General features: G+C 53.9%; 5 protein-coding genes across 5 annotated transcripts; 2 read left to right on the top strand and 3 right to left on the bottom strand.

Moving 5' to 3' along the window:
• Positions 1-845: 845 nt before the first annotated feature.
• Positions 846-1,409, bottom strand: UV8b_03306 (uncharacterized protein; the record flags this gene model as incomplete). The annotated part of the gene is made up of 2 exons (XM_043140804.1): positions 846-1,172; positions 1,290-1,409. The coding sequence occupies 2 exons, from the start codon at positions 1,407-1,409 to the stop codon at positions 846-848; spliced, it is 447 nt and encodes a 148-aa protein (XP_042996738.1).
• A 10,323-nt stretch (positions 1,410-11,732) lies between these two features.
• On the bottom strand, positions 11,733-13,345 carry UV8b_03305 (uncharacterized protein; the record flags this gene model as incomplete). Its single annotated transcript, XM_043140803.1, has 4 exons — positions 11,733-11,909; positions 12,008-12,633; positions 12,757-13,143; positions 13,228-13,345. The coding sequence occupies 4 exons, from the start codon at positions 13,343-13,345 to the stop codon at positions 11,733-11,735; spliced, it is 1,308 nt and encodes a 435-aa protein (XP_042996737.1).
• A 1,541-nt stretch (positions 13,346-14,886) lies between these two features.
• Positions 14,887-15,084, top strand: UV8b_03304 (uncharacterized protein; the record flags this gene model as incomplete). Its single annotated transcript, XM_043140802.1, has 1 exon — positions 14,887-15,084. One exon carries the CDS (start codon positions 14,887-14,889, stop codon positions 15,082-15,084), a length of 198 nt encoding a protein of 65 aa, XP_042996736.1.
• Positions 15,085-17,672: 2,588 nt separating this feature from the next.
• Positions 17,673-18,425, top strand: UV8b_03303 (uncharacterized protein; the record flags this gene model as incomplete). The annotated part of the gene is made up of 2 exons (XM_043140801.1): positions 17,673-17,805; positions 17,890-18,425. The coding sequence occupies 2 exons, from the start codon at positions 17,673-17,675 to the stop codon at positions 18,423-18,425; spliced, it is 669 nt and encodes a 222-aa protein (XP_042996735.1).
• Positions 18,426-18,987: 562 nt separating this feature from the next.
• UV8b_03302 (uncharacterized protein) lies at positions 18,988-21,038 on the bottom strand (the record flags this gene model as incomplete). The annotated part of the gene is made up of 3 exons (XM_043140800.1): positions 18,988-19,271; positions 19,423-20,883; positions 20,957-21,038. The coding sequence occupies 3 exons, from the start codon at positions 21,036-21,038 to the stop codon at positions 18,988-18,990; spliced, it is 1,827 nt and encodes a 608-aa protein (XP_042996734.1).
• Between the last annotated feature and the right edge of the window lie 195 nt (positions 21,039-21,233).

The following is a 21,233-nucleotide window of genomic DNA, read 5'->3' as shown; positions in this document are numbered from 1 at the left end:
ACTGTTATATATGGCCCGGTGGCTAAAGGCGTAAGAACAATTACGCTGCCTGGGTTAGTTCCGCTAGGGAGAATAGTTATAGTTGTAGCAACGCTAGAAGTACCGGTAAGAGGCTGTATAATTGTCACGAAAGACACTGTTGCTAGCGGCGTAACGATAATTACGCTGCCTGGGTTAGTTCCGCTAGGGGGAATAGTTACAGTTGTAGCAACGCTATTACTGCCGGTAAGAGGCTGTGTCACTGTTATATATGGCCCGGTAGCTGGTGGCGTAATGATAATTACACTGCCTGGGTTAGTTCCGCTCGGTGGAATAGTCATAGTTGTGGCAACGCTATTAGTACCGGTAAGAGGCTGTGTCACTGTTATATATGGCCCGGTAGCTGGTGGCGTAATGATGACAACGCTGCCTGGATTTGTGCCGCTCGGCTGAATAGTTATAGTTGTATGTACTGTAAATGAGCCGCTAAATGCTTGTGTAAATGTAACCATGCCTGTAGCTTGTGGCGTAACAATAACGATGCTTCCGGGGTTCGTGCCGCTGGGAGGAATGGTAATGGTTGTTGGTGCTGTAACCGATCCACTGATTGGTCGAGTTATAGTAACATAGGCACTATTATTACCTGTTTCATCTGACTGGCGCTGATACATAGATAATCCGATGGTGGTCAAATCTGTTGCTTGCCGCTTCAAGTTTGACCTCCTCTGAATGTTTTGTCCTCCGCAGCACTGTTTATTATTTCCCGGACATGGCATATTGCAGATGCTCTTTGAGTTGACTATTAAAGTGATGTCTAGTATATCTCCGCAATAACAGTCGCTTCTTAACTATTAGTATAAGTCCTCTTATTGTGTTCGCACTATATTCACGACTTGCCTATTGTAGACTCCTATAAAACGAGTCGTGCACATGGCAGCGCATTTGCCAAGGTCCATTGCCTTGTCTGTGCTGATCTTAACGAACCCGGGGAAGCCGGCTGCGGAAATCGCACATCCATAGAGCTGGAAGCCCGGGAGGGTGTTCGGGAGGTCGCACCCCTGGCTGGGCGATGTTGTTGTCGGTGTCTGGATAATCACTGAACCCAGAACGGTTCCACTTGGGGGGATTGTTATCGTGGTTCCTGCCGTGGCGGTGCCAGGCAGCGGTTGAGTGACGGTCACGTAGGCTCCGGTCTGGCATCTCGTGCTGGTGCTGTCGGATCACCTGGTCAGTCACGTTTCCCTTGGGAACTGCAATGGGAATACATACTGGGCGCCCATTACTCCATAGGTGGTTCCCCCGCAAAACACCTGCAGCGGCAGGAGATTGACAATGACATCTCCTGAGCATACATCATCACCTCTCGTCCCTCCAGCCCATAGAGCTTGGACTTTCAAAAGGACAAGCAAGCGCCTGGTTGCCCAGCCCATGATCGGTTGTTGGCTTGTGGAAATCGGCCTATGATATGAAAGGCTACGCCTTAGAAAGCAAGATGTCTTAATAGTTGTTATGCCCTACAAAGATTTGTGCGAATCTCAACTCTTTATAGAGGGCTTTTGGTAGTCGTGGCTCACAAATCCACGCTTTTGCCATTCCGCAAACAGATGGCGTTTGGCAACTTGGCGTACGAATACAATACCTCCTATGGCATATTACTCGCTAGTCTGTCTTTGTCACGATTGACTATTGCATGCCTGGGCTAGCCTATGGAACAGGGAGTTTTTCACTGACGAGGTTCCTTGTCTGAGATATTCCTATCCCAGCAACTGTTCCTCGCCTGTTACATGCCCTCGCGGTACTGCGAGTACTTGCCCCTTGGAGAATGGGCTATCAAATCTTTTGCTAAATTCGGAAGTGGTACTACATCGGAAGGTACTCTTCTTGTACCGCATGAGGCCTGTTCAATAGGTGGTCAACTCGTTCAGGCCTACTGTCCAAACTAGGAGTGTCATTTGATACGTCGCCTCGTTTAGATGAGTTCCAGAACATATCATCCGGTCAGGCCTAGCTCAAAAATAGAACACCAACTCGAAATTAACCACCGTAAGATATTCCTGCAGGTGCCTAGGAGCGGAGTTTGCATTCCCTGGTGTTGTAGGTGGAAATGACAGCACTGCTCGTCGTAGGACGAGCCAAGGTGGCGGCTGGGTACAAGCATGTACTGTATGCGAACGAGTTCCAAAACCGAGTCCTATTAATTTCCACAAGAATCACAAGAATCTTCTTGATAAGAACTGTCAGCTTCTCCCTGCTCTCAGACAAGCCCAGAATTCCATGACCATGCCAAGGGTGATGCCACGTCAGTGGGACTTGCGACCAGCTGCCGTCTCCACGCTGGCAAGGATGGCAGATTTTCGCCGTGGATGAGCTTCATTCCCTGACTCTTGATACGCATGGCTTATTTCAGAAGAGCGAATGGATAGGTGGCAACGAGCTACCTCGCGGGTGGCCATGTGGCCCAACAGCCAGGGGATGGTTGAGTCCCCTTGTGCGCTATGTATTACATTCTCAAAAAGACAAAGTAATACTTTCAAGGGAGTATAGACAATCTAGATTCCACAATGGAGCTGCAAGGACTGCTTCTTCCTGCAGAGAACATTCCAAGTCCAGATTTCGGGGCTCAAAGTTTGGCGGACTACGCTCAAAGCGGATGAAGATCTTAGCCCTGCCGGTTTCCTGCAAACTTGGCAATTACGTGCCGGAATCCAATGAAAAAAGTCACTTTTACGAAAGCTACCTGGTAGGAAACCACGCAGTCTTGTACCAGTAGCTTAGTAGACTCCGCTGTGTTGAAGCCGCTGCGTCACTCCCTACCTACGTTGCCCGCTCAATTATATAATCCTTTTTTTTTCATCTTACGAATGCTACGAAGACTAGTTTAATTTGTCTCTGGAATCCAAATTCAATGACTATAATCCTAGTTTTTCGGTGTCGGAAACCCAATTCATGGTTCCAGCGTAGTTGATGCCACTGAGAGGCTGTCAGTACAGCACTTCCTCTTTGAATCAGAAATTCTGTTATAAATATGAGAACTGTCTTACATTCATCTTTCAAGCGTTTCTAATAGTCATTGAAGCTATCTGGCCTCAAATCCGACAGAGAACCGAGCTGTGGAGAGATCCATCACTTCCGACCACGGGCCCATTGGTAGCGCCTACTCTTCTTATCCACCATGCGATTCTGTCTGGCCCTGTTTCTGCTTGTGATTTCGGTTACTTCATCAGAATTACATACTGAGTTCAAAGGCGTCCACGCAGCGAGAACTACTGGCCCAGTCATTAAGCGTCGGTACTCCACGATCATATTCCCATGCTGACGACCGCAAAAACTGCCTTGTATTTCAGCGGTCAGCAGCGTTCGTTACCTTGTGTTACCTAGCTTTTCGTCGGGTAAGGTTCCTCGATTTTGGTCCGTTCTCAAGCGATTCATGACTACTAACTTGATTGCTCAGTCATCGGGGCACCTCGCCAGAGACACGGGCCAGGCCACACAGCCCCTGGTCGCTGCTTTTGCACACTTTTTTGTAGCGGCTACAGCAAGTTCTGGTGTGATTTTTTTCCGGCGTAGTTTTTGTTTCTGTTGCAGCATCAGAATTTGCATTTCCACTTGGGGTTTAGTCGGAGCGAGGAAAGATTTCTCAAGTTGTACCAACACTAACGACCTTACCCGTGTGGCTGCTGCTCATTTCATCATTTTTTTGCCTGATTAGCAGTAATGTAAATTTGTAGGCCACGTATTCGAGAGTTTGGCGGCTTACGAGTGACCATTGAAATGTGGCATCCTCCATACGACGAAAGGTAGGGGAGGTGACTGCCATCTATATGAGTTCCAAGTCATTGTGTAACTTTTGAACCGAACCAGACTGTTCTGGAGCAAAAGCAGGAAAAATGGGAGTAGCCAATCGTAGCCGGTGCCGTTAACGTAACGCCCCTTTTCACGAACAAGGGATAAACCACGTAAGGGGTTGATGCCTGTGGATGACTTGGATTCTCGAAATATGACAGAAGGGGGTGTAGATATAGCAGAATTTTATCCCAAACGCAGCGTGCTTTGGAGTCTGTCCTGTTTTCCGACTGTCGAGGTCCTCGGCCCCTGATTTCGTGCTACTCACAAAACTCCCAAGTGGCCTTCTTTACTGTTCTCGTATTGCTGTATTGATTAGCCCTGGGACTATCAGCCCACAATGGTCCGAGGCTGAATACCCAACTATCCCTGTCTGCTAGGTGTGCACATGAATGTGTGAGCCTTACGAGATTCCAACCCACCGCTGCCAAACTGTTTTAAGCTAGTTTTTTCCCCTGGGGCCATGGTCAAACTCTCAAGGTTTTGACGCTTTTGGATACCTCCCAGCTTGAGAATGGCGGTGACAAATAGGAAACCCAATTTTTTTCTAGAACGACTTGGCAGTTTGCAGTTCTTCGGATCAGAAAAAAACAGGAGTAAACACCCCATACAAATGATGACGCAACAGCTATTTCTGTGTGTAAACATGTGTGATGGTGGTCGACAACCGCCTGTCTCGGATTAGACTGAATAACGAATGGGGATGCCGTTAGACCCGGTCTGTCGCCAAGACGACTCAAGAAAAAAACGAGGCAATGCCCCATTGTAGAATGGCCCCGACGAGGAATGGCCCCTGCTTTGTGAAGTACCACGGGTACCAAGGCATCCATACGATGGTGGCTTTAGAGTCAAGGAAACCACGTTCGGCTCTTCCAATCCGTAGCTGTGAAGCCCCTTTTCGTCATCAGAAGCTGAGTCGATCTCAACTTGGAGCCACCATCCCGGACCATATTCATGACTAGAAATACCATTAGTCATATCTCAGTATCTCTGGTCCAGCCCTGGGCCACTTCTCCAAAAAAAATCATCCTCTGCTTGGCCAAGGGAGCCAACCTTTATGCTTTGCACCCCAGACCCGAAAGAGAATACTGGCAACAAAAAGTATCTCCATGCCTGTCTTTATCCTTTCCAAGTCAAGTACAAGAAGTTGCGACTCAGACCGCTGCTCTTTCTTCCAGGAATGACATCATCTTCGAGGGTTCTCGTCCGTAACGTGGAGGGCCGAGGACAGCCCTTGCTTTGTCCTTGCTTCTTGAGGAAGTCTCGCTGAGAAGCTCTGGACTGCAAACTATTTCAGTTGAGGTCTTGCAAAGCCATTTAAAGTACAAACCGGATGGAAAAATTTGCCCAGTCTGATAACACGCCGATTCAAGAAAGAATGCAAGGTCAATGGGGATAGTCAAGGGCTCGAGCTGGTGAATCGGCACAATTTTAATGGATCAAGACAAGATCTGGGCCCGCCGGGAAAGAATTTTGTAGAAATTTAAGGAGCCTGAGGAGGAAAACGCGAAGCAGGTGACAGCCGCAGTAAATAACGTGGCTGGTATGTCACTGATCCGCCGGGACCATCGGCAGCAGCGCCAGGGGCTAATTTTTGGAGCCAGAAAATCACGCTGATGGCGGCAGAGCCTCAAGCAGAAATGAAGGGCCATCATAAATGGGAGTGGCTGGGGATCTGGGGGGGCCAGCCCGTTCGGTCAGGAATCGAGCTCGATGGTGCGCTGCGAGTGGACGAGTGTTGGAATTTAGAGAACCAGCCTCCTTGCAGATACTTTAGCCAGCTACAGGAGGCTACTCAAACCGAGGTGAAGTTATTGGATTGCCAAGTATGTGCTAGCTCCAAGGGAGGCTTTCTTCCCGCTGATATGATTGGAATGGGGTGGTTTGATGACGATATTGGGGCCGAGACCTGCGTCATTGCTTCGAGACCATAAGAGGGGAAATAGGTGGCGTCCAAGGATGCGGTGGAAAATGTCGAGGCAATACTGCAAGGGCATTCGAACAAGCCAATGGCAGGGAATGCTTCTTTGCGCAGCCAACTTTGCGTGGGAGTCTATTTGTCCGACGGCTGCAGAGGAATGTGGAATAAAATAGTCGTCCAAGGAGAAGACCACCTCCACCATAGATGCTGAAAAGCAAGGAGTAAGTAGTCTGACGGGGGCGTAGGGAGCTGAGTGACGGTCCCTGTATCTTGTCAAACGGACCTGATCAGCGTTTAAGGACAGCTCTATTAAGCTGACCACTTGTTGGACAAGTTGGGACAATTTTTCGTGCTCAAACAGTTAGATATGACAAAGAAAAACACCGCTGCCAGTCACAGTTCCTTTTTGTCCCTTTTTTGAATCCAAGAGGTACTCAATATGCACTTATATTCGTTACAGAGGGGGGTTGGAGTGTGAACAACAGGTCAAGGGAAAGAATGCGGGCGTGTAATACACCACAACCGAGGGATTTTTGATAGATTAGAGTCCAGAAGGGCTGTTAGGCACGTCGCTGGTCCGTCTGCGCCGGCCAGCATAGCCACTAGCTCAAAGATAAGGCAACGCACCCGTCCTGAGCCCGGGAAGCACGGCTCGCGTGATGAGCCTCGGATTCGTCCAAGGGAGAGCTTTCAAGCCATGTTTTGCTGGGAGGGGCAATCTATCTCTTTCCCATGGAGTCCCTCACCCATTTCATGTTTTTGTCGTAGTGCTCGCTCGAGTATAAGGCGGTCATGCCGCCTGGATCGGATCTGTTCGGGGTTTCCGAGCCCAGCAAAACAGCGTTGGCGGGTTTCAGCACAGCCTAATCCAGTAAGTCGCCTCTTGCATACGTTCGGCCGTGCTGTTTGCCCTGGCGTGAAGAGATGCGCCGGGTGTGGCCAAAGGCGATGAAGAGGGCGGTCCGTCACGAGCAGCGCACTACGTGGTGACTGGTGCGGAATTGACTTTTCATCGAGGGCGCAGGAGAAAGCTCAGGTCGTCTTTACGCTTGGAAGTAGAGGTCGATTGGTTTCGAGTTGATGAGGCTGCAGTTCAGGGGTAAATTTTCGATTTTGCGCGTTGAGACTGCGTCGTAGTTGGTTAGCTGGAGGCAGCTAGGTCGCGGGCTGAACCGGAATTTCCGCCACCTGCCCACCTGGGTCCCAGAAGCCACCAGAGTAGCCGATCCGTCTCACTATTCGCTTTCCTAGTCTTTGCGTTCGGGCGTTTTGGTCGTCGAGGTCGACTTGGTATCAACGTGGCTCTGGACGGCATCCATCGTCACAGCAATGCACATGGCCAGGGCTAAACCCCCTTGCACCAGCAGCAGCCATCAGCAACAGGCCGCATGAAGAAAAGCCTCAAGGCCAGGATTCCACTCTGCCGAAACTTGTCATTGGTTCCGTTGGATCTCGCGTCCTGTTTAGGGTAGGAGAATAGTAGAACGTCGCCAGTTAGAACCGCTGGGAAGTTCGTCCGCCTTGATGTCCGTTATCAAGTTTGCGATGTTTTCGCTCACACTGCCTAAGTTGTTGAGGCATCCAAAACGAGCGTCGACTGGTAAATCGCTTAGACGTAAAAAAAAAAACATCGACATGGAATCGAGTAATGGGCAATGACGAAATTGAAAACAAGCATCGGCAGAAAGCTCGAGTCAAAAAATCTAAAACATCTTCTGTGCTACTAAATCCCCTTTCCTCCTGCGCAAAATCATCAAGGCCACCCAGATTGCATGCTGCGTCCGATCTAGTTGTGCCTCCAGACTCCCAACAATAACTATCAGTGCACGCCCCTGCGCAGGCGTCCAGGTCCAGCGCAAGCCGTGACCATGACCGCATTCTGGTGAGTGGCTGGAACGAAGCTAAGAGCCGCTACTCGTGAAAAGCAGGTTGCTTTGTCCGCGGCTGCCGGGTCGGGTCTGTTAGGTTAGTGGCACGCGACATTCCTGGCGCGTTTCAAGCGTCGACTAGTCAATGTCCCGTCTCGGTGCGTCTATCAATATCTATTCCATGCATCGCTCGTAGCAGCATTCCAGGCTTCGGCAACGCGGAGTGGTGGCGCTGGGGTTTCCCAGCAGTTTCACGCTGCGAATGCGCGCGCGGATTACGCTTTGATACAGATTCCGGGAACAACGGGTGCCACGTCGGTGCAGCCTGGTTTGCAAATTGCATGCCTCGCAAGGAACAGCACTCGGCAAGCTTCCCAGATGCACTCTAGATGAACGCTTCCCATGAAAGCGCGGGCAACAAGTTGCTTCCGAATCGCGATGATGGGCCAGAAACTCGCTGCTGACAGGAAAGCCAACTGCTTCAACTTACAGCATCTTTGTCTGTTTTCGTTTGCAGCTCTAGCGGAACTACGCACGCGATTCTGCTTCTGCACTAGCCCGTATCCGTGAGCGCAGGTGTCTCATATAATGATTGCGGGAAATGATATAAGTTGTTACTAAGAATGGTAAGCGCTCTAAAGAAAAAGGTGATGCTCTTGTACGATTTGAAGATCTTGCACGGGCTCTTGCCGTACTTGGTCCCCGTCCGTGCAAAGGTAGCTGAGGAATTCGATGAGATGGCGCAATAGGCCTTCCATATGTATTGGGGCCTCGGCATGATTACGGTTTATCAGTTGGATTAGCTATCTCAGGGGGTCGATGGTGCTTGACAAAAGAGATTGCAGATATTGTGCAAGAGCACAAAAAGCGGAAGGCATCCCTTAGGAGGAAAATCGCGTCCTTACAACAACACAAGCAACGTCTGCATGCTGGCTTCATGTTTGCTGTAGGGTACTCTTTTCCAGCGAGCCTGCCAGGGCGCACATCTTTTAGACTTTTACCTCGTCAGTATCGAGATCCATACTGCTGAATAACCAGCGAATTCAAGCATCTTGTTGGGCTGGGATCTCATGCTTCAATGGCCCGGCAACATATCCACCTGGGGGTCCAACGATGCCAGACGCTTGTTTACATACACTATAAACATCACTTTTAAAACAGTACGAAGCCGCGACCCTGGTCTTGGATTCTACAAGATGGGGGCGTACGGAAGTTGGCGTGTCCTACGAGACGGCTGGATGGAAACAAACAAGCACGGGGTGGTGACCATTCACCAAGCCTATTAGACAAGACAGAGTATTCCAATCCACTCGCTGTCTTCCAACACATGGCGCACAAGGTACCCCATAATAGGCTCTGCATGCGGTGATGCAGTGGATGGACTTTACGCCTGGCCTGGACAAGTTTGTTTACAGCCACCACCACCTGCCCGGGCCTTGCACACTCAACAACCTCTGCCCCTTCAAACAATTAGTTTTTTAAGTCCCTTCGCATTGCGGCCTTGTCATGTGACTGAAATAATGGTCCACGGCAAGGAACCGGCGTGGGCTCGACAAGGAGAAAAACGCACTCGGACTGCGGAACCGCTTAGAACCCCTTGGAGCCTCCCGCGTCAAAAAAGCGAATCTCCCAAGTCGTGGGGCGCGAATTAGTCAGTCGATTGCCGTTTCCCCATCTGCCATTACGGAAGTCCTTTGGGAGGACAAGAGGGATAAGCCAAGTAGCAAAGCCCCAGCCGTATTAGTCATTCCGATATGGCCTAAAACTTGACATAACTCGGGACAGCCTTATTTTCCTCGGAGTATTGCGCCAACTATAGTTTTCCTGCACGCGCCGGACCCCGTATTCACATGATGATCAGCATCGCACGGGGAGCTTGCATCAGGCACTACCCCTTGATATAGACGGCTATGTATGCTGCTCATGCGCTATGATACTCGCTATATATGATTGCTGCCGATGCCGCTGATGCTGCTTTCCAATAAATTCTTTCCACAACAACTCATATTCCTACACGCTGCACACATTTGATCCTTTTCACAGCATAAACCTAAACCATAGTCTGCCCAGCCAAAGCATTCTCACTTTCCCTCTGCATCACCCACTGTCCAGGAGAACCTTGTCATACTTGAACGCAAAGGAGCATCGTTCAGACCAGCATTCCCAGATGCTGCTATGCTAATTCTAGGCGAACTCCTTCTCCCATGAGGAGGTTCGCGAGGTTCTTCTCTCAGAAGTTTTGAGCGCAATGCCGGTGTTTCAGGCATCATCGTTTCCGTCTCTTGGCTGCGGCTCCCGAACAGGGCAATCGCGTAATGACCAAAATGGGCTGGAATTTCCATTCCCTCTCCAGTTCGATATTCTCAACCGTGACCAGTGGCGAATTGAGGAGGAAAAGAAAACGCAAAAGCAGGCACACAGAGTAGCAATGCTGCTCGGTAGTCGCAGGGGTGCTCTACATCTGCCATTCTCGCCAATGCCGTGCACACTCTTGGATATCCAAAAAGAAGGAGTAAAATGCGACTGGATGACTTGCCTGATATCGTTCAGAGCAAACACCCGAGTAAGACTGCATATCTAGAGCGTCACTCCTGCGAAGTTATGCCTGCACGATTCCTTTTTAAAAAAGGCAAACGTTTTGCTCTCGCTGTCGGCGGCGGGCACAAGCCATGTGCATGCCGCGTCAGCTACGCTGCACCAGGCGGTTTCAGCAGCGAACAATATGCTCTCTGCATTTTATTGGCGCTGCCGATCACGGGCGATGGTTTTCGGCAATAGCGAACAGGGCGGCGCGGGTCAGGTATTGACGTCCTGCCGTGTACTGCATGGGCGGATCAAATGACTGAAGAAAACTCGGAAACGCTAGAAACAAGGCTTCATTAGTCTCTTGGCGACTTTTCACAATCGGATCTGGTTCTGTGACTCCTGCCTTGAGAGACTGCCAGGAATCCAAATCCACGCCTATAGTTACCAGCATATTATTCTGCGATTCCGACACCGAGCCATGTTTCTCCTTTGAACATGTTTCCATTCCCTGGGACTATATTTCTCCTATTGACCGGCATAAATTCCGTTTCCTCACAAAACCTTGCCAAGCAAGTGTTCAAGCTCAGCAGGCCTCTGCAACTGCTGACGGAATAGCCTTCGGGAGATGTCAACCGGCAACATCAGACGAGCTGAACGCCACAGCTTGCGCTCAGCCGATCGCGAGTCAAGAACAAAGCTGCCTCGGATCGGAAACTGAATGGCATCGCACAAGTGTCTTCCGGCAGCCGTGGCTGCACACAAGCCGATATCCGTTAGCCTGAGGCACTCGGCAGGTCCGCGGCCAATGAAGGAAGACCCACGCTGCAGATGTACATGCTTGCGGATTAATAAGAGGCTAGAGATGCTCGGAAAGTAGACGCTCCGCTTTATAACCAAGCCGTGGCGTCTCTTGAGGTTGGTATCGAGGGATAAGGGGGCGTGCATTGACTACGCATTGGGTAGGGGAAGTTGTGCACATTTATGCAGAGCCTAGATGCATTTCATCTACAGCGCTCGTTCCATAGGACGTACCACTTGTTGATTGGTTCCATTCCGGGGGAATGAAACGGCGACATGGGGCCAGGGACAAACGGACGGACATCTCCAGCCTCCGTAACAGGCTAGCCGGACACGGTGGTTCTGGAACCTGATCCAGACGCCAGGTTGATCTGGGGGTGGCCCAAAAACCTGCCACGTACTCCTTGTGCAGCTCCACACCAACAGATGGAGCCATCAGCATCAGCGCATTTTGTTTGCAAGCCCGGCTATGTCCTCGGCAGATTGGTTGACTTGTTTCACTGGGGCTCCGGCAACGCAGCTACCGGCAACACAGCTGCCCACGTAGAGAGGATCGGCCAATGGGCGCTCCTGGCTAGACCAGAATTAGTTGTCCGGGCAAGACTGCGCGCAGTTCCAGAACCTCGTGCGGCCGACGTGCCTATATGGACACGTGTGCCCGCCTGGCGCCGCAACCAGAGCTCATTTGCCGCGCTGCTCTCCTGGTTTGCGAAAACCGCAAAGACAATGGGGAGAAGGCACCAGGGAGCGAGGCTCGTCTGCTTTCGCAGCCAGTATAGTGGATCTCATGGTTCAAACTATTCTGAATCTAGCGCCATTAAACGTGCAAACACATCTACAAAGGTACTCTTTCCCATGTATCCCACCGAATTAAGCATCATCATCACCGTCATTATGGTGCCCACATGTTTGCCCTGGTAGGCAACCTGGCCGCCGCCCGCAAGCATCCTCAGCAGCGCCCACACATTCGGTTGCTGGGGGGGGGAAGTTAGCACCGGCCATAGAAATATCCACGTACAGAGCGAGAGAAAGAGGGGGGGAGAAGTCATGAATCAGTGTCTCGCAGACGTACCTCGTCTTGCAGCACCCTGGCCAACTCGGAAAACGCCTTGGGCACGGCAGCAGGATCGGCCGCGCTGTTGTCCAGCTGCTCAACCAGGTGGTCCAGGGCACCCCTCACCGCGCTGTGCGGCTTGGAGACCTCGGTCTTGAGGAGACTCTCGGATATCCGCAGGCACTGCTCGTACGTGCCCTGCTTTTCCCACTCCGTCCACTGGTGCGTCGCGGCAAACACCTCGCCGAGCAGGCTGGGCAGCCCCCTGCTGCGACTGGAGTGCTGCTGCGCTGCGAGGGGCGACGACTCGGCGAACGACGTGGTGTAGTACGCAGAGACAAAGTCGTCAAAGGTGCTGAAGCCGGCCGCCTGGACCTCGTGCATGATGCGGCCAAAGTTGTTGCTGAAAGACTGCTGCGGGTGGCATGACGGCGGTGAAGGCGCGCACGACAACGCGCTCGGTGTGGCTGGCTGAGGCATCTGCACAAACGACGGAGCAGGCTTGGGGAGGAGCTTGTCGTCCACTGATCCGCGACTGGGGTGCGAGCCGTTGAACTGCACGTCGTACACGTTGAGGGTCTCTGGGTACAATGGGGAGGAGTTGTAAGAGCTTCCCATGGAGAAAGCCGAGGGCGTGCTAAAGTCTGCCGGGGGCGGGGGCGCAGGTTAGCAAAGGCAATAGAAGGTTTCTAAGCCTTGCAAGAAAAATTCAATGAGGAAGAAGAAGAAGAAGAAAAAAGGGAGGAAGGAAGGGTGGGAAATCTCACAGGTTGAGTCGTCCCGCTGACTGCCGGGGCTGTAAAGCCCATGCTCAGGCTTCATTGCCGGCGGCGTGCGCGGCGACCACTGATCGTACGCAGCAACAGGCAGCTGGCCCAGGGGGTGTACCAAACCGTCAGCCGCAATCTCGCTGCTCCCCCGGTGGAAGATGGCCCGCGGCTGCACCATGGCAGGATCGGCGGCGTCGGCAGAAAACGACCTCAGCGGCTCAAAGGGCGCGCGCGGCGTGCCGCTGTCGGGGCTGCTCGCGCAGGGCGTGTACGTGTGGTACTGCCGGCTGTGGCCACGTTCCAGGGGTAAGCTCTCGCACGAGCTCTCCCTGCTCATTGCCTTAAGGCGGTCCAGCTCAGCGAGGCGCTCCTTCATGCGTCGGCCTGTTCACCCACCAACAAAGAAAAGGAGGTTAGAGAAGTTCACGAGACGCGAGACAAAGGGCCTCATGGGGGAGGTAGCCATACGATATGATCTCTGGGCATTGCGGTTCTGGATGCGCTTCTTCTCCTTGGGGTCGGTTATGTGGGACAGATCGTCCAGGTCGACATGACGGTGAGGGAATCGGGCTCTTCGGAACGACATGGCGAGCGACGGGGATGCTTGGAACCGGGGCGGGAAACCCAGGCTTAATGGTGATGGCAATGACGAAGACAATGGTGACAAAGTCTGGCTGAAGAAGGACGCTGGTGAGAGGAGGCACAGCCAGCCCGACCCGGCTCCGTGGGAATGGGAGCTCATTTAAGAGGTGAGCCGGAGGTTGGTGGCGCTCCGGATCGAGCCAAGTTCGGCTGCTGCCAAGTATCAACCAGTACCAACGTGCTGGACCAGGGCCGAGGCCGAGGCTGTGGTGGTCGCTCTCGAAACGTCCCAGCAGGCCGGTAACCTATCGGAGTCTAGAGTTTCCTTCGAGGCGCACAGGGGGGTGGGTCTCTTGTGGGGCGATGGGGACGAGCCAACACCGTCTGTGGGGCCCCCATCCTGCTGAACCAGAGCGTCGGGTCCCGGAAGTCGGGGCTTCTGGCCGATGCACCACCCCCCGGTCTCCCGGAAGTCAGCAGCCGAAGGTTTGGGTTTGGGCACCCACGGACGGGCCCCCACAGTTGGAGTCGCCGTTCTCCTCGCTAGTGAACCCCGAGGGGGGGTCAATATGGCCTGACAACCCACGTCACGACTCTGCCCCCCCCCCCCCCGCGCTCTCTTCCCTGCTTCACAACGTGGCCCGTTTCCCAGGGCTGGAACGCTTCTGGCCGCCACTGTAGCTCCTGGCGGGTCTGCAGGGCTTAACCTGACGTAGTGACAGCAGCAATGGCAGCATTGACCGCCAAGGCACGCAGCGGCGCTCAACCACGTGGGTAGGACTGGCTTCGGTTATCGCCGAAAGATCTCGCCTGTTGTTCTGCGCTGCTAGCACGTCGATCCTTTCTGCTCCCTCCCATGTCCCAGCTACTCGGTCTGGCCCCAGTTGCGTCCCGAATATCAGCATGGAACCGATATTGGCACACGTACAAAGTATGAAGCCACCAACTCCGCGGCAGCAGACTTTTTTCCACGTCTTGTCCCGGGAGGTTTCTCAAACCCGGCAGCCGGCGTTGCAGACGCCCTGTTTCGGGTGCAGCAGACCACGATCACCCGAAATTTGCTCCACCGAGCCTAATCCTTTGTTGCCGACAATATCCGCCATTGGCAAGAACTCTCGTCTCATCATGCTGCAGGTGGGTCGCACCGGGGCGCGGCACATCCGTCTATTTTTGCGCAACCAGCGCAGCGCGCAACTCAACGATTGCCGTTGACGGCTTCCATAAAGAAGAAGGTCGAGGTCCGGATGCCCCTCGAGGGTGATAAAGGGGCCCTCGTTGCGAACGGCATTGTGGCCTTTACTGCGCGCTGTTTTCGCCGGCCGAGCCGCTTGCTTGGCGGCCCGCTGCATGGTTCATATTGCAGCTTCACACAAGACGCTGAATTCGACACGTTTTGACGGGAAAACGCCTTTGGGTCATAGGGGTCTTAAAAGTTTAAAAGTCTAAGAAACATAAAGGTAAAAATAGAAATAAAAAACGAGAAAAGCCACGATCCGTAGACTTATACTTTGTAGGTAGTAGGTTCTTGGCGCTTGCGCGGGTGCAATGGGCGCAGGCGCTAGCCGTATGAGTCAATGGCGACCAACATATACCCGACTTGGCGGCCGTCGGCAGAAGAAATGCGCCAACAGAGGCTGTCTGCAGTCCCCCAATGCTGCCGCCTTTCCAAGCCTTCGTCAAGGCGTGATGATGCCCAGCCTAGACCGTCATTGGCCACCACCGCCGCCAGCCGGCCGCTGTTGAAGGATATCGCCGCTGTCGACAGGCTCGCGTTTGCCGTAAGGATAAGGATGCCATTGTTGGAATTAGCCAACAGCGCGTTTTTCGGCCATTTGTGCGCTGTGGATCTGAGCATGCACGACGGGCTGAACCCTCCGCCCCCCCCCCCTTCTTAGGCCCAGATCCAATCGAGGCGTTGGCATACAGACCTCGATACAAAGGACTTATGAAGTAAGTGGGGATATAAACTTGTACTGTCGATATCCTTTACGCCAGCCTAGACGCCCATTTTAGCCATTACGCCAAATGATTTGGCGCACAGGCGTACTGTTGTTGTGCGCCAAATTGGCGCATTTTATTGGCAACTATTCCTTTTACAGGGCAAGTAAGCGGCCCCTGCTAGCGCGATACATTGTGAACAGGGTTTATGGTGTTCTGGGACGCTTCCATGAAATTATGTTGCAGATCCTTACTAATTCTGGTAAGGTGCCAGTATGTATGCGCCAATTCTGTGCGCCAAAACGCCTCTGGGCCTTACCTAGGAATAGAGTCTGGCTGCTGGTGGCTTTTCTGTCCTTAATAAATGTTTGACCCTCTGGTGCTGCTTCTTGATACTTTAGCCGCCAAGGCCACTGTCACTATTGTTGGCAGATACAGTAGCTAGCTTCCCTGCGCCCCCGAGCTACAACCGCCTTCCAAGCGTGCCTTTGGCATTGGCGTCGTCAACATCTTCTTGCACTAACAAAAAGAGCTCGTAGCACGACCGACTTGCGAAACACGTGGCGGATGCATCCTGCACCGCCGCGATCCCTGACGTCGCCGAATCCAACAGCCGCCACAACAGCCATCGCAGCCTCATCGCCCGACCAAGACATCAACCGCGACATGGGGCACCAAGTCCACGGGTTGGGTTCCTGTCAGTTGGGCCTCCATTCCGCCAAGGGGTCAAAAAAAAAAACGCCATTGTGCGCCGACCGTCAGGCAAGCCTATTTCTAGCAGCAGACTGCACGTAAGGCTAGGTTGGCGCCCGCGTCTCTGAGTAATCGCGCGTGCTGCCGAACCCCTTTACTAACCCCGGCAACTAACCCCGGGCGAGCTGCCAGGCCCCGTCTCCACTCGGTTGCTCTCGGCCGGCTGGCGCGGCAGAAATTTGCCTCGCAGGAATATCTCGCGGGCATGGTTCCCCCAGGCAGCGAATCGTCAAAGCTCGCGGCAGCCGGGGCCCGGCAGCCGCGGTTTGGCGCGGCGTCGCACTCTCCGTGCGGCAGAGGCAAGCCGAGCTTCGCAGCCCGGCTGACAACCCGGCTGACGGAAGTCTTTGTCTGCTTGCCTGCCCTGCCTCCAAAAGCCCTCGGCATGCCTAGACACGTCGCGCGCTCGGCCTCGCCAAACCAAGACATCCCCCATTCGCCTCCAGAATCGCACCCAGCCAGCCATCAGGGAGCCACAGCCAAGCAGCCGTCCAGTGCAAGCCTCGCCAGTGGCCCGCCTACGCGCAAAACCCCGTGGTATTACTAAGGCTTACGAGCCGACTTGCCGGCAGACGCTGCCTCAGCCGCGAGCGCCACGCGGGATGCTTGCCAGCCAGACGCCCATAGGGCTGTACTACACATCCCGTGAGCGCAGCCAACGTTTCCAGGTCGGCAGCACAGTCAGATTTGCTGCCGAAAATAGCGCATTCGGTATCAGCACATCGACGAGCTGCCGGACAGCAATCCCGGGTGCCCGGAAATCGCGTGCACGGCCGACGCCAGCGTACGCATGAAAGGCCGTGCTGCGCCTGGCGCCAAGCCGTCGCCGGCTATTTCCCACCCAGTATCGAGAGGGCTCCTGGTCTATAGGCATCTCAATATTATGCAGGCGCCAAACTCCGGGGTCCAGCCTCCGATGCCCGCCCTTTCAATGCCGTTCCCTCCTTCCCGCCCTCCCCTCCCGGCAAAGCATATGCGCGGCCCAATGGTCAAGCCCGTGATCCAGTACGGCAAGCTTCACGACACGGCCGCCCTTGCTGTTGGTCTGCGTAAAAGCCGTAGCCCGCGTCCTCCGTAGACAAAAAAAAAAAGATCTTGACGCAGCAGCATCTTGTGGAGCGAAAGAGTAGTAAGACTGCACACCAAGACGCACAATACGACCCATTGCAGAAAATCAAAATGCGGCATTAGTAAAGTCGGGCTGGTCCCATCTTCCGTCCCTCGCAGCATCACCTCGCCAAGTCGCAGTCTTCGTCAGCTCTACCTCAGCTCTACCTGGTCCCGTCACCAAGCCCACGAGTCATGCTGTGCTCCGCCTGGCAAACGTCCAGAAAGAACCCTGTCGCCTCCGGAATATCTTCATCAGCCTTCAAGTATACCAGCTTCACTTATTACTGTGCGACGCGCAGAGGCATCCGCCCGCCCACGAGCCGTAAGCTACCTTGACCCTCGTCCAACCATCAACCCGAAGCCAGGTCAGCAACCCCATCGCACGCTGCATCACCACGAAATACAAATACAAGACTTGACCTCCCCCCATCATCCCGCATCCCCCCCTGCACTCATCCTCTCAAAGCAAGCAAAAGAGTCTCCCAGCCGGCTGCAGCACAAGATCCTCCAGCCCTTTTTCTCCCCCAGCCATGCGCGCCTCATCTCTGCTTTGGCTCGTCGCAGCCGCGGCCGCGGCACCCACAGACCACGTTGAAGAGGACGTATCCCCAGGCGGTTTGGAATCTAGAGCCCCCGATAATGACAATGATTCTGGCGTCGATGGTATGTACCCAGGTAAAGATGGGGGGACCATCACCTGCGAAACCCTCAGCTGGAAAGTACACACCCTCGCGAGAGTGTGTGCAGACGTTCTCAACCCCGAGTGCCAGCGCAGTTGGCTCAACAAGGACGGTTACGTCCCCAACGAGCGGCATCACGTCGAAGCCGCCTGCAAGTACATCTTTGACGGGCTTCCCTTTCCCACAGAGGGGCTCGGGTGCACGTACTACAACGACAAGGACATAACCAGGTCTCATCCCGGCCTCGTCGCCTTTAAGGAGGCCGTGTGCGCCCACACCGACTTCCTGTATTTGCCCGTTAACATCAGGAACAAATGCTGGACTATCAGCACCAACATCTACGCCAGGAACCTCCCGCGGCTCAGATGCAGGATGGAGCAGTTTTACCGACAAAAGTCGCCCTTTGCTATATATCAGAATCCTCCAGGCTACGTGAGCCCTTACCCTGCCGTGTGGGACAACTTGTACGGTCAACAATTGAAGCAGACTCCTTGCCTGGGCGGTTTCAAGTCTTTCGGATTCGCTCAGTTTGGCGACCTTGGATTCGAAGAAAACCTGGTCAGATGTTCAAACAAGCCAATTCGGCCCATGTTGGAGACCTGACCACGGGCGGAAGTCGACAGTCCAGTCACGCGGGGTTGATACGGGGGTTGGTTTTCGAAATGGCGTTGATAAAGGCGGTTGTCAATAGGGAGTTGATGTCATACAGGACGACTGAGATGTACATACACCAACCAGTTCAAATTGTACATAGGGAAAAAGGATTGGGAAAAAAGTCCGTGGTTGAAGTTTGATCTAGAGCAAGTTTAACCTGACGCTGTTTTGCATCATTTGCTTGAATGTAATATGACTTATACAACGGTCAAGAGCAAATGAAAGAGGCGGAGATTGATGAGTGGCAGGCCTCCAAATGATATACGAGCCTAGACCCGCATGCCACGGATGCGAGATTGACGGTGACGACGTTCAATTTCATGGATGCACATGGATCAAGCCAGCCACTTTTCCAAATCAACTACAATTCCATGCCCTCATAACTCATGTCTATTTCAACCGCTGCGTCTTCCATGCGGCCGCATTTAAATGCTTTGCTTTTAGATATATCGCATGCAACTTATAAAACAAACTCGATACATTGACTACTCCACCGTTATACAAGCCCTGCTCAAAACTTGGGGGCGTTGAGGAACAGTCCCATCAGGACCCCTCCGAGAGTGCCCGCTATCGGTATAGTCATGAACCAGGATAAGACGAGCAGCCCGACCCGCTGGAAGTTGACGGCCTTGAGAGTGCCGTTGCAGAGGCCCACGCCAACTGTGGCACCGGTAATGCACATGGAGGTGGAGACGGGGAGAGAGTACTGCGAAAAGACGAGGACCGTGATGGCCGCCCCCATTTCCATGGAGCTGCCGCGGCTGGGGGAGTGGTAGGTAATCTTGTTGCCCATGACTGCATGATGCGTTAGCATTTATACATGGTTAAGAGGGAAAGGGAAAGAAAAAAAAAGGCCCAAAAAAAAGGCCAAAAACATGGGAGGAAAGTGAAGTGAAAAAGTTTGATACCGCCGCCGCCGCCGCCGCCGCTGCTGCTGCTCGCTTACCCTTCATTATGTTGTACCCATAGGTGATGAGCCCGAGGGAAATGGTGGCGGACAAGACGGCCAGCTGCCAGACATCGACAGGAGCCTTGGCCTTGGCGGCATTGCCCGTGCTCCAGGCTCCGTAGATGACGGCCCAGGGACCCACCGAGTTGCCAATGTCGTTGGCGCCGTGGGCGAACGACGCGGTGCAGGCGGTCAAGATCTGGACAAACGAGTAGGTGTGCTCAACCTCGTTGGGGTACTTCTTGGCGGCGGCGTACACGCGCTTCATGCGCTCCCCCTCGGGGGTGCCCTCGATGCCCGTCTGGGCGGCGTGGATGTCGTAATGGAGACCGTACAGGGCGCCGCAGACAATCAGGGCCGGGATCCGCTTGGCGAGCATCTTCATGTTGTGGAACTCGTATATCTGGCCAGCGCCCATGGGGTTGTCGCGTAGCGTTCGCATGGCCCAACCGAGAGGACCCCGCTTCTTGAGGAGCCTGGCGTGGAATCGAGCCTCGCCCTCGGCAACAAGCTCCTTGTACGACTTTTGCGACCCCTCGAGGTTGGCAAGGCTCTTCTCTGCTCTGTGAGCCTTGGTGGCCAGAATGCCATGCTCCTTGCCGGATTCGTCCTTGGCAGCCAGCTTGGGAGAATCGGATGCTGAGTCGTCGCCGTCGGCGTCGTCTTCCGCGTTGTGCTGAACCACGGCGTAGTTGGGGACATTGGCACGCTCGGCGTGCTCCGGGGCCGGCCTTTTGAACAGGGCGGGACCGTAAAACACCATCCACCACTTGATCGTGGGGTCCTTCTTGATGACCTTGGCGTGGACAAAGGGAACGAAGAAGATGGCTGCCAGGATGGCAATGCCGCCTCCGGTTCCCAGGGTGACGGCGGCAATGTACCAGCCAGGCTTCTTGCTGAGACCCAGGTTGGGCGAGCCCTTGTAGACGATGGAAAGGGTGCAGACGGTGCCGGCAATGAGGAAGAAGAAGGGGGAAGTGTAGACGGCCCAGGGGACGGGATTCTTGCGAATGTGGACCACAAACTTGATCAACAGGAAGATGGCGGCAGCAAAGCCGCCGGAGATGACGGGAGCCATGCCCAGACCGGCAAAGATGGCACCGAGACCCTTCCCATTGTTCCAACCCCACTGGACTCCCGAGGCGCCAACGGTGGCGACGCCGACGCCAGCGACGGCGGAGATGAGCGAGTACGTCGACGAGACGTGGGCAGAGTGACGAGTGCACCACATGACCCACGAGGAAGCGGCAGCGAGAGCGCAGGTGAAGGCTAGCATTTGGACGCCGGCATTGTCCTTGAAGGCCGAGTTGGGAATGATGCCGTTTTTGATGGTGTCGGCCGTGCGGGCACCAACAGTGATGGCGCCGAGCATCTCGAAGACGGTGCCGAACACCATGGCCTGTCGGTAGGAGATTGATCTCGACGAGACGCTGGTCGCCCAAGCGTTGGCGACATCATCTAGGGGTTGGCCTGGTCAGCGGACTGGCTGGTTGACAGACAGAGGATGCCATGGCTCTGGCTGCCGACTTACTGGCTCCATTGTTGAACGCATCAAGAAGGGCGAAGAAGGTGCCAATGGCGAAGATGTAGTCGTATTGGTGAAGGTAGGCCATGGTAGCAACGTGCGAGCAGCCTGTCGAGGAGGATGCAAGGGTCCCGGTTCCTCTGGTTGAACCGTTTGCCGCCGGAGCTCTTAGCACCCTGCTGTGGTAGTGACTGGGAACTGGTGGCCTTTTATGCCCCTGCAGTGCATCATCGACTTTGGTCAAGACAATGCCGCCGCAGGGATTGGGATGGCCTGACTGCGA

The sequence above is a fragment of the Ustilaginoidea virens genome, chromosome 2, assembly GCF_000687475.1.
Source record: "Ustilaginoidea virens chromosome 2, complete sequence".
Lineage (NCBI taxonomy): Eukaryota > Fungi > Ascomycota > Sordariomycetes > Hypocreales > Clavicipitaceae > Ustilaginoidea > Ustilaginoidea virens.
The sequence above is the reverse complement of the archived record's forward strand: the minus strand, read 5'-3'. Positions and strand labels throughout refer to the sequence as shown.